Source organism: Lonchura striata, chromosome 4 (assembly GCF_046129695.1).
Source record: "Lonchura striata isolate bLonStr1 chromosome 4, bLonStr1.mat, whole genome shotgun sequence".
Classification (NCBI taxonomy): Eukaryota; Metazoa; Chordata; class Aves; order Passeriformes; family Estrildidae; genus Lonchura; species Lonchura striata.
The window spans coordinates 18205233-18217916 of record NC_134606.1 but is presented as its reverse complement, the minus strand read 5'-3'; the positions used below and the strand labels follow the sequence as shown (position 1 = coordinate 18217916).

General features: G+C 40.7%; 1 protein-coding gene across 1 annotated transcript in view; it reads left to right on the top strand.

Moving 5' to 3' along the window:
- The first annotated feature begins 7962 nt into the window (after positions 1–7962).
- Positions 7963–12684, top strand: part of DHX15 (DEAH-box helicase 15) — a 45529-nt gene continuing 40807 nt past the window's right edge. Inside the window, exon 1 of the mRNA XM_021554409.3 lies at positions 7963–8195. Coding sequence (XP_021410084.1) covers positions 8128–8195 — 68 coding nt within the window. The 5' untranslated portion in view covers positions 7963–8127. The remainder of the gene's footprint in view (positions 8196–12684) is intronic.

The following is a 12684-nucleotide window of genomic DNA, read 5'->3' as shown; positions in this document are numbered from 1 at the left end:
TTTTTGAAAACAGTGACACCAATCTCAGTCTTAACTATTGTAGAATTAGCACAGGAATGTGATTTAAGATATGACAAAGCAGATTATGGACATGTCTCTTAGCTATTTCCTAGTATTAGCTACTAAGAACATTTTAATTCAAAAGTATTAACCACCATGGTATTAAAGTAGGGTGTCATATACTCTCTATCACAATAGTGACAGCAGATGCTGTGGTTACAAATAAAGCTACAGCAGACCACCTACAGAATCCATACTGGTTGTTGTGCAGTGTTATTCATAAATCACAAAGCAGCAAACTTCTCCTAGATCCATCCTGGGTATTAGAAGACATTATTGCCATCAGCTTCCTAGCAATGTCCCTCTGCTGGACTGCTAATACTTTCCTGCTACCATAATCTTCCAATAAAGCAATTTATGTAAGTATTCCCTAAGTAATTTCTGTCCAGATTAGAAAGGTTAACTTAAACCAATGCAAAAAGCAGGTCTTTGTTTATGCAGTTTATTTGACAAAAGTAGATCAAAAAGCTTACAAAAACTACACCTATGGGAGAACTTTAGAGATAAAGGATGTGTAGGAGGGATATTAGAGCTTTCTTCTGTATGCATATCAATCAATGGACAGTCTTGTTCTTGTTCTGTTTATTTTAGGGTTTTTTTTTTTAGTGTCCAAATAGAGACACTGTTATAAAAACATGACTACATATAGTCTCATTTGTTTTAAAATTCTCTACAAGATCCACAGGGTTTTAGCTATGTCTTGGAGGATTTGAAATGGTTTTTTCTACTTTGCTGTTCCTGGATCAACATGTTTCAATGCATGCTTTTCATAGAATATGAACACTTTTCAGAGGGCATTTGTACTGAAGATTCAGTCCTTACCCCACCATTCTCCCATACAAGATGCTAAGCAGCATTGCCTTCTTTTAAAGAAAATTAAATTCTCTATGATTCTCCAGCATAAATTTGCTTCCATTTATTCATTAGTTTCCACTGGAATCTATGAAAAATTAAGCTAATGTCAAATATATGAATATTTTGGCAAAAAATGCTGAATGAGTGCAGCTAATCTGATTAATGTAAATGTATCCAAATCAATCAAGATGTCACTTCAATGTAGGATCAGTCATCTGGTAAGTAAAAATGCATATTAAAAATTGCCTTTACAGAAAAAAAAATACCGTTATTTGGTCTTGATTCTCCAAAGACATATTCAAGTGAACTTTTTTTACTGTGAGCAGTGTCAGACTTCTATGTCTTTCATTGACTTTTTGTGTCCTGTCTCCAGTTGCTTGTCTGTGTCCCTGTGCTACTCCAACTAGTGTCCTTGTTGGGAAACCAAACAGTCTAAAGAAACACTCTTTATGTTGTTGTTGCTAGGTTGTTTTTTTAGCCATATCAGGTTTCACAGCCTGATGCATTTCGTGATTACCCAAACAACCACACCATAGTGAGGGAGAGGATACCGCAGAGCAGACAGCATCAGGAAGGTCAGGCACTTCTTAGGTCACGTTACAGCACAATCTTGAAAAGCCTCATTTACTCAGGGAACTACTTGTTACATGTTAAATATAACACAAGAATGGTCTGTGTGTTAGATATTGCATGTATTGTTTCATAGACAAAAGGTACTTTAAAGAAAATGTTTAAGTTGCAGAAGAAATCACTTCTTTACTTGTGATACCCTTAATTCTACCTCTCTTCTGATGACAGTAGGATTAAAGTAATAGTGAAGTGCTGCTGTCATAGTGGAATTTCACATCCATATAGTGCATGAAAATACTACACATGATGCTATACAAGAATATACACAACAGAGAGGTATTGCACATTCATGGAATGCAAAACCAAGTTTGGATCAGCATTGTTTTATTTTGGCCATACAGTCTGAATAACATCCAAGAAGCCCAGATGAGTCTCAGCCATTCTCTCTTCTGGAGGAATCTCCTACAATATGGAAATGTTCACTGGTGATCAAGATGGGACCCAAGAAAATGAAGTCTGGAAGCAATGTGCTGCATTCAGAACAAATTATCTGCTTTGCAGTCCAGGCCCAAAGAGTCTGAGCAAGACTTTGGCAACAGCATGTTCCCCACCATCCTCTTTCCCAGTACTTTCCAGATCTGGGCAGGAAGCAGCACTTACATAATAAATCCAACCTGCAAATGTACAGATCAGCTGACCTGTGTGCCTATGGCAGGCCCACTTACAAGAAAGAGGCCAAACATACAGCTCACCTTCACCAGGGCAGAATATGTAGAAGACAAGGTAAGCACTACTCTAATTACAAAAATAAGCCTAAGGGCACATAAGGCAATTCTTGTTTCAACCTAGATATGACTGTTATAATTTTAATAAATGCTGCAGGTATAGCATTCTCTGGTTTTGCAGCTGAGAGACCAAGCTGCTCTGTCTACAAAGATCACTCATTAGGGCATTGTGTTGGTTCTTTCACGTTTACAAGGAGCAGCCCTAGCAACACCTTCTCCTTTACCTTTGGGAAGTCTTGCTCATTAGAGATGACATCATTACATTCACAGGGCGATAGTTTATTAATCCCCATCTTCCCCCCAAAATCTCAGTGTCTTCTTTCAGCTTCTTTAGGAGACTTAGACTGATTTTCAGATGATACTAAGGTTGTTACTCCCAGATGGGAGCTGGCAGTAGAAAAATTATCCACACTAATAAAATAACTTTGCTTCTGCAAGGCTGGGGGTTTATGATAAGAAGCTGTAAAGAGGAAGGTTACACAGCTGCAGAAGTTTAAGTGCACTTTTAGTGTTTTAGTCTGCTGCTGAGGATTTTTCTGCAAGTAGACTTGTAATACAGATGGAAGAAAAAGACTTCATCATATGGAGAAAGAATAAGTAGGGCCATTTGTTAAAAATTGCACCCAGCTGAGTTAAGCTATAACTGTTAATGTTTAGGGTTTGTTACAGACCAGTTACAGGATATGATGGATTTTCAGTGTGCTTAATTTTTTATGGCTATTGTTTTGCAATTTAGTCTGGAACTAATTTTGAAAATAAGGATTAGTATTTACCACTTTAGTAAATACTAATACTAAGATGTTAGTAGCCCATGAGTTACAGGTTGTTAGATCACCTGTCTCACTGCTCATTAGCTTTTTTGTAATCTTAGCTTGTTGAAACTATGAATGCTCTATATAGATAGCAGGAACTAAGCATATAAATTTCCTAATAATTTAGCACATCCTCAGAGCGAATGGGTACCACTGGTAGTTCCAGCATGGCAAATCTTAGGCATGAATATGAATGTTTTCGATATTGTATTAAAGACAGAACTTTTGAAAAAATAGTCTTAAGGAGCTAATGCAAGAGTGAATAAGACAGAGATCATTATACTCAACACAAATGGAACAAAAAATGTATACTAATATAGACATTTTCCCTTCTGCTGATGTGGAAAATTTGTAAAGAAAATTCATGAAAGAATCAAAAGAAGTGCCAACTGAAAAACTTGCATTGGTTTTTCTTCTAATATTCTAGTACAAGATTAAACAACATTCTTGAAATTGTGATCTTCTGTGGCTTTAAACAGTTCTTTGTGAAATAGCTACTACTTCCTAAAAACACCTTATATTTAGGGATCTTCTCACATGATTTCAGACTTGGCATAGAAAGCAGTTAGATTTTAAGGAATTTAAAAGATAAACTGCCTCCACATGCAACATATTAGCCTTTAGTTTCAGATGTTTCCGAATGCAGAAGGCATTAAACAATGACATTTTAACCATGAAGATCTGGAAGTTAGGAGAACAATGTGGGAATTCTGTGTAACTCATATAAATTAGACATATAATTTAATTTACTTGGGGGTGATGATTTGGTTTTACACTATTTCTTTGATTTCTATTCAAAGCACATAATGAATACCTACACTTGCAGGGTTTCTCTGAGGGGATTAAAAGTGATCATAAGGCCTTAACAGGTGTCTGAGGGGCTCAGAATAGCAGCTGATTGTCTACAATATGTTTCCTTATACAGAATGGGATTTGTTTTAAAAAGTGATTTTTTTTACTCTGGTTAATGTTCTAATAGATACAAAAGCTGCAGTCTCTCTCTTCCTCTCTATCTTTTTCTTCTTCTTTATAAAACTTTACTGAAGCTATTCAGACCTTTCTGACCTGCAGATGCAGTCACAGTAGTATGTTCTATATGGGATAATATTTAATAACCATTCACAAAATTTAGAAGTGTGCCTGTATGGCTGATAAAGTTTGCTGTTATGGCAATAGTGCTGTTGCCATGCTGTCTTCCTAAAGCATACTTCCCAGAGCAATTCAAAGTCCTGATTTATATATACTTGAAGTGTTGCAAAGTTTAGCCTCTGTAATTACAGAGATGCTGCCTCTTTTCTTCACTGCAGAAATTGAGATCAGTTCATGTATTCATCTTCATATTTTTAATTTGAATGATGTGGAAGTCTGACTTTTTAAACATGCTCTGATTGTGGGTTCTTGTCTCAAGGATTCTTTCCCTGATGATATGATAGAACATGAGGATAATATCCATTTATTCACATGGGCTTGGTGGGGGAGGATAGAATGAGAGCTTGTCACATTTGCATTTAAGACTCCTGGATAATTTTCCAAGGGTATTACCCATTTTTATATATATATATACATAAAATTTTTAAGCAGCTATTGCAATTATAGTAAGAATTTAATTTTAATATTTTAATTAATTTGCAGGAAATTTTTCATATAATGTTTTGTATACCTATTAAAAAATAGGAGTTAAATGCATTTTTAGAAAGGAAATTATTTTTTTAAAAAAGTGGCAGTACAAGTGTGTCCATGGCATTGGGAGCATATAAAGGCTGTAGCTTAGGGTCCTCTGCTAGCCATATCATAAAAGAAATACATACTACACAGGTTTTAGGGCTCTAACACACAACTTTTAGAAGATTTAACCTTTCTTAGCTGTCTGTCTTAACACACTGCTCAGTATTATGGCTTCCATTACAAAAGAGGTTTGTGGTTTCACTTCACCATCCCCTGTTATAGCTTAAGCCAGTGAAGGTGAGTTTTGACTAAGAAGCTAGACTGGATAGATCTCATGTGTTTTACAAACTCGGTAATCTCTAGAAAGGGGTGAAGCAATTAGCCTCAGGCAATAATAGCCTAAACTGTAACACTATGACACTAGACTTGTCAGAAACCTCACACCACCCAGGTGAGGGTCCCAGGGTCTCTGAATTACAGCTGGTTTGAGACCCACACTTATTCTTTAAGAGAGAAGGCAACGCACAATCAGGAAAAAAATAGACATGATGTTATTCCCCTAAGCTATTGTTTCAGTTTTAAGTGTTAATGGTCCTTTCAACCCCAATAGCATAAAAATACCTCCATGTCAAATGTAAAGAAATATTCACTGAAAGCTGGCTAAGAGGATTTTGATACCAGTGATTTTAAAAGTAGGGTAAGATGTAGCATTACAGTCCTTGGGTGGGCAAGGATAGGTTGGATTCAAATCTACACAGGGACCTTCAGGCAATGTCACTCAGCCCTAAATGCAGATGTATCATTGGCCAGAGAGCAGGATGGTGCTAAGACCTCAATGAATCACATGCGTAAAGTGGGGAAATTGGAGCTCCTATAAAGAAGCTGTGGGAATAAACTCGAGGCTGTTTGTCTCAAGGACCATTTGAGTGCATGTCTTCTTGGTCTCCAACATGCACTTCCCATCATGCTGCAATAAGAAACAGAGTGTAGAAGACTGGATAGTCAACTGCAAGCTCATACAAATGTGTTCTGTTTTAGTAACCCAAGAATTTTACTTTTATAGATGGATGTAAAAGACCTTGTGGGGGGAAATAAAAACCTCTTTCTTAACAAATGCCTTTGAAAAGGCAGAAAATATGCTTAAATGTGCCCTATTTTACATATCCCTTTCATCCTTTAGGCTTTTGACGTAATGCTTATCACTTTGCCATTATATCAATTTGTGCTTACCAGTCTTTTTTTCCTCTTGTCTCATCTTATATTTAGGCAATGATCCTGCAAACACTTACCTACATGCTTAATTTTGCTACTCCTTCCTTGTTAATCCCTTTGAAGTTAAAAAGGATTATTTGCATTAGCAAAATAAGGCATGTGTGTGCTTTCAGGAAGAAGTTCTTATGTTGTAAACCCTTTGGGGTGGGACCAGATGAGTTATTAGGCAGTCAGATAGCTCAAAGCACGGTTGTGTGGAGGATGAGTTCAGAAGTTTGTGAAGTTAACAACTGCTAACAGAGTGAACGGGTTTGTGGGACATGCCTAGGGCATAGCACACAAGTAGTTGCTCACCCCAACTAGCACACAATCTTCTTCCCCTCTTTTCTGCATTTATTGCTGAGCTGTAGCCTCAGATTTCATACCAGCCGAGACATCTGCTTTTTTCTTACCTCCTAAAGCAGAAAATTCCCTGATATTTGCCATAGGGTAATCTAGAGCAAGACCATAAATAGATTTATGCTGGTGTGCGCAGGAAGGAGAAATAAAGATCTGAAACAGAGCTGCAGAGTTCTCCATGCTCACATTGTTGTACCCTTGCAGCCTTCTCAGAACCTCCCAGCACTAGCTTCTCATCCCAGCTAATGCATGTAATGCTTTTATATTCTTCTCATTCTTCCCACTTTCCAGGGAGACCTAGCCATGATTTTTTCCCCTCTTAAATGTGTCCTATTCAAGTACTCTATTTCAATGTACACTTGCTTTTGTTTAAGATAGATATAATTTAAAACTCACTTGGAAAGATGTGTGGGAAGTCTTCCCTTAGCTGCATTCAGCCAATGCAGCTCTGTATAGAATACCATAGCATAACGAGTAAGCTTGATATTTGGGATAGAGAGAATTACCCTGTAGTGTTTATCCTCTAGAAACCACTGACATGGATATTATAGTATTTTTTGTTGTATAACTTTAAAAAATTACTCCCAGCTTCACAGGAAAAGTTCAAACTCCAGTTTCCAGGAATATTTATTTTGGTTTATAACTCTAAGCAGAAAAATCTTATTTTTATTACACTAACATCTAGAGCTCCAGTAGAGCTGTGTAGGCCATTTTGTTCTGTTATCTAAAACTAGGGAGAGAAATGATCTTCTATCAAAGAAAATAACCTATGGATTTGTCTACATTAAATGCTCTAATAAATATATTAAAGTAATTGCAACAAATCTTTGTAACTGGAATCTCTGGACGAAACCCCACTCGGCGAGCTGTCTGCACTTGTGGAACAGGTCACTGCTGCTAGGTGATGTTTCCTGACTACGTTCATGTTTGTTAGCTGCGTATGTGAACGCACCCTGGCTCCAACAGTCGGGCAGCAGGAGCGAGTGCTCATTCAAGGGGCTCAGCAGAGGTTGTAACCTCGAGCAGGGCTGTGAAGAGGGACAGGGAGCAAGCACTGGTGAGGCTGCACCTCAAGTACTGTGTGAGGTGCTGGAGTATGATCAGAGAAGGGCAGAAAGCTTGTGAAAGGTCTAGAAACCATGTCTGATGAGGATGGGCTCAGGGAGCTGGGGCTGTTCTGCCTGGAGGCGGCTCAGCGGGAACCTCATGGCTCCCTACAGGAGCCAGGTGGGATCTGTCTCTTCTGCTATGCCTGCAGCGAGACGGCCAAAGGAAATCGACTGAAGCTGAGACAAGGAAGATTCGAATTAGATGTTTAAAAAAATCTTTCCGTGTTAGTGTGCTCAGGAACTGGAATAAGCTGCCCAGGAGGGTGGTGGAACTACCATCCCCAGAGGTGTTCAAGAGGTGCTCGGCTCTGGCGCTGAGCGATGTGACACAGTGGTTACAGTGGCAGTGCTGGGTTGGGCGGCTGCGCTGGAGGATCTGAAGGGCCATTTCCAGCCCGGGTGCCGCTGTGGCTCAGGGATCCCCTGACGGGCGCTGTCCCGGCCCGCCCTCAGCCGCGGGGCGGGGCCGTCGGGCTCGCGCCCAGGAGAGGCTTTGGCCAACGGGCCCGCGCGCCAGCGCCTCGCGCGGTCCCGGCGCTTCCTTCCGGCCGCCATTTTGTCGGCCGTGCCTCGCCGTGCCGCCGCTCGGGGAGGGAGCGCAGAGCACCCGCCCGCCGCACCCGGACCGACCGCCCGCCAGCCACACCGACCGCCATCGCCATGTCCAAGCGCCACCGCCTCGATCTGGGCGACGATTACAGCTCCAGCAAGAAACGCACCACCGACGGGTGAGGGGTGGCGCGGGCGGCGCGGCCTGCGGCGGGGCGGGTGGGGGGGATCGCGGCGGCTCCCGCGCCATCCGCGCCCCATCCCCGGCTCCGGCCGCCCCTCCGGGGCTGCAGCTCCCCGGGACGCGGGGCGGCCGCCTTGCGAGGCAGGGAGAGGCCGCAGCGACGGCGCCTCGGCCGAGCAGGCCCCGAAGTCTGGCGGCTCCCCGAGCGCGGGGCCTGGCTCGGAACGGCCGCCCCGCCGGGCGGGCCCTTCGGGGGGCGGATGGCGGCGGCGGCGGCGACAGCGGCGGCGGGGCCTCGCGCGGCGGCGCCGGCAGGGGGAGGGGAGGGAGGGGAGGGAGGCGCCGGCCCGGCCGCCGGGGCAGGGGGCTGGGCTGGGCGCCCGCTGCGGGGCCCGCGCCCCCGCGCACGCTTTGTTTGCAGCTCTTCGCCTTCGTACTTATATTCGCCTTTTCCACTCCTTGTCCTCCTTCCTTTGTGTTTGTTTACTTATTCTCTGGCTTGAAAGGTCTGGCGAGCGTGGGCCTAGAGGTGAGCACGAGGGTTGTGCAGCCCGTGTTATTAGTGCCTACTCTGGTGGGAGCCTTGTTCCTTTGTTAACGTCTTTTCACCCAGTCACCCTCGGTGATGTGCTTGCCCTGAAGTAAGAATCGATGGTGAGGTGGGTTTTGAGTTAGGGGGCAAGGAATTGTTTATTTTTCTCTTAGTTTTGCGGGGTTGAAGTTTTAGGGCTGTACTCGAGCATATTTTTGTTGAGGTTAATGTAATTGCAGGAACACAGACAATGCACTGGTGCTGTTCTTAAATTCAGCGTTGATTTAGAGCTTTCTTTACACATTATCTTTTCCTCTCTAGTTGGGCAGGAGGGGGAGGAAGGGCAGTCAGCTCTTGAAAGTAAATTTCTGAAGTTTTAAGGAGTACAAAAAAATGCAGTGTTTATCTAGTCTGGCCTTCTTTATGGAGCACAGCAAGCTTCCGTGAATTAAACACTTGTTTAAGTCCATCAGCGTTGTTTTGGACTAGTTATGTAAGAAAAAAAAATTTCAGTTTTCACAGGTTAAATAAGTCGAATGTAGCAGTTAATAGTCACTGACAAACAGTCTTTGCAAAACTTGCCTTTTTTAAGGTAAGCTTGTACAGCTTCAGTTTTTAGCCCCTAGAGTTTGATTCATTTTTCTCAGCTAAACAAAATAAGTCTTTGTTATTCTACTTTTACTTTCTGTCTGTAGGATCATCATAATCACGTTTTATAAAATATATTGAGCTATTTGTGTTAGTTAATGCATTTTTGTAGGATTTCCCAGAGTTTGAAATAGTTCCTCTGAGTGTACAGAAATGTACATGTACAGTTTTTCTGTGGTACAACTGTTACAGCTGGCTGTAGCGATAATCATGGGTCAATATTTCCTTGTTTGTATGTTGGTGGATTTTGTAGTTTTGGTGTGGCCTTGTTTGTCATTGTTTTTACTTATCATGAATGCTATTCTGTGCTCTTGGTGCTACCATTTTGTATGTACTGCAGTGAGTTCCCACCAGTGTTAAACTAGAAGACATTGACCTTTATGGCACCTAAAAACTGTAGAAATGTTGGTCTTGTGCCCCTTCTTTGTCCTGCCCTCTGCAGGTAAAAGCATGAAATGGTATAGGACTGAGAAAAACTCACTATAAGCATAATTACTGAACATGCCATGATTATTTCTTAGATGACTTGCAATCTTAATTCACGTAGGATGAGTCATACTAATGTTACATGGCTGGTTTATTTTAGAGTAGTTCGGTTTTGCAGCTTATGCAAGGCCGTAAGGAGGATGTGTGGAGCCTTGTTAAAAGCCTGTGTGTACCTGTCTTCCTCTGTGCCGAGGTTGCCTTTCCGCAGTGTAGGTGGTTCTGGAGCTGGATTAAGCTGGATGAGCTCCTTGCGTGATTACCACTTCGCATTCAGAACAATAGTGTCTTGCATCCTAACTGGACTACCTGACAAATATGAAAGTTACTTCAAGTGAACCTGTATTTTTTAGTTCCTCTTTAATGGAGGCCTATGTTAGTATGGGTTGCTGCACATTGGCAGCAGTGCCACATGGGCTCTGCTTGGCCGACATGTTTGTAACTGGTGCAACCTTAAACATCTGCATGACATCTGTTTTCTTCCAGAATTGAAGTATTGTCTGTGAAGTAAAAAACATTTTGAAAAATAAAAGTTGTATGGAAGACTTGGTTACAGCATTTCTGTGAATTACATACATACTATTTTAAAATATGCTAATTTATTTTTAAATATATTTGAGTTGTGTAACATCAGAGTGATCTAATGGGATGTATCATTCAGACTAATTGTATTTGGTTGATTTCTGTATAGAACAGAAATTCCTTTAGCTTATTGCCTTTTTTGCATCAAATATTGCTGTTTAATAATGGGGAGGAATTATGATTTCTTAGACTGGTTTAAGCCTTCACTGTGATGATCAGTGGTTTACCTTGAGTCCTTTGTTTCCCTTTTTATTTTTATATGATTTCTAATCAAAAAAAGCATGCTTATTTAGTGGTTGCTATAGTGCTTATTTTGTGTTCATATATGTTATATGTGTGTGAATGTAAGGAAGTGAAAGCAAATAGCAGACCAGACTTTTTCACTTAAAAGCAGAGCAAAAAATCCCAGCCCCCTTCTGATCATGAAGGCTGTTACGCGTTTCAGGTGCAAGACAAATGTGATTAAATCATTACTTTAGTGTAATTTTTTGTGTTTGAGTTCTGTTTTCTCTGAGCAATAATGAAAAAGCAGCTAAAATGTAATAGTTTATAAGTAAAGAACTGTCAAGCCATATTGTTAGAAAGTTAAGGAAATTAATATGGCGGCATAACTGTCATTCCTCCTTTTCCTTGTTGACCAAGGGAGTGTGTGTCTGCTGTGTCTGCTAAGCTTCAGTAATAATGGGAAACTGGTAAATAGTTTCAGGCACAGTAAGTGCTGCTGTATAATTTATAAGTGTTAGAGAGTAAGTTTGTATGCATGTTGTGTGTTGTGCTGTTTCTGTGGTAGAATCTGGTTGCCCTGGTTCTCTTCTGCTTTTTGAAAAAAGAAATACTCGACTTTCATTAACACATAAATAGGTTTTATTTCTGAAACGTACATAGAGCTTGATAGGTTTCTTTTCTGTTTGTACAATATAAAAGCTGTAAAAGTTCAGTGAAGAAACTGAGAAATGGGGGATTAATGGCACTTTCCATGATGGATTGTATTTGTAGTCCATTTAATTAACTTTTTGTTCATGAGGTTGTATTTTTGTTTGTTTTAAGTAGCTACCAACACAGAAAATAAGTGCTACAAGGGAGTGTTTAGGAGGCCAGATCAGAGATAGTGATCCAAGTTAAAATTTTGTGCATGTGGGAGGGTTGGTTCTTCACAAGGCTGGTGAAATGCTTGTGCTGACACCTGGGAAGGGTAGGCAGCGGTGGGGATCTATTCCTTTTAGCACCACGGCTGCTTCATGGGGGCTGAAGTGTATGAAGAAAGTACGCTTGGTCTGCAATGCAGAAGCTGCTGACATGATACTGTTTTATTAAATGATTGTGGAATAGATTTTGTTGGTGTGGCTTATGTACACTTTACCTGGATACCGGTGAAGGATACAAATCCTTCAGAAACACACATATACAAAAGAATACTGTAAAAAGCCAAACCTGCACATTAGTGTGACTTATACTACCTTTAGTGAAGTGTGTTTTTGCATTTTACCCTGGCTTTACCATTCTTGAATTGTTTTTATACCTTTGTTTCTTTCTCCTGCCAGTGATGTTACTGCCTGACCATGCACTTTTCTGTCCTGGTACCTGTAGCTGTTTAGAAGGTGAATAGCTCATCAGCCAAGCCCAAAGCTTTGTTGCTGTCTGATAGATGCTATTCAACTCTTAGACCTTCCTGAGTAGTATAATGGAGCCTGGTTTGTAGGGGTAACTTCCATATGGAGAATATGAACCTGTTGGGTTCTGCAGTATCTGCATGGCATTTTACAGTAGGAAGAGATTTCTAGCTTGTGCAATATTTGACTGTGTTAGAAGTAATGTTAAAGTTAGAGTACTGAGGGAAAAAAAAAAAAAAAGGCTGCATACATTACATTCATGTATACAAGAAGAGTAGTGGTGGTTGTTTCCAAAGCACAGCACATTTTGAATTAAAATTTATAGAATCAATGCTAATTTAATCTTGGTTACTGCATCTTCTCTATAGGTCAGAATATGGTATTATTTCAGTTGTTAAATTTGAATGTCAAATGCATGTTTAAAACAAAAAAGCTGTGGAGAGGAGTATTGGCAAGGGTTTTCTTTGGACATGGTCTTTAGACTTGCCTGAGTGCTGGTGAAGGAAGAGGTGAGGTTTTGTTTTTTCTTAATATAGCCTAGAAATGTTTATGTGTGCACTTGCTGTAAAGCTGGTGTTGACTTTGTTGTTTTGCCTTTTGGATGGGATTTCAGTTGATGCACACAAAGA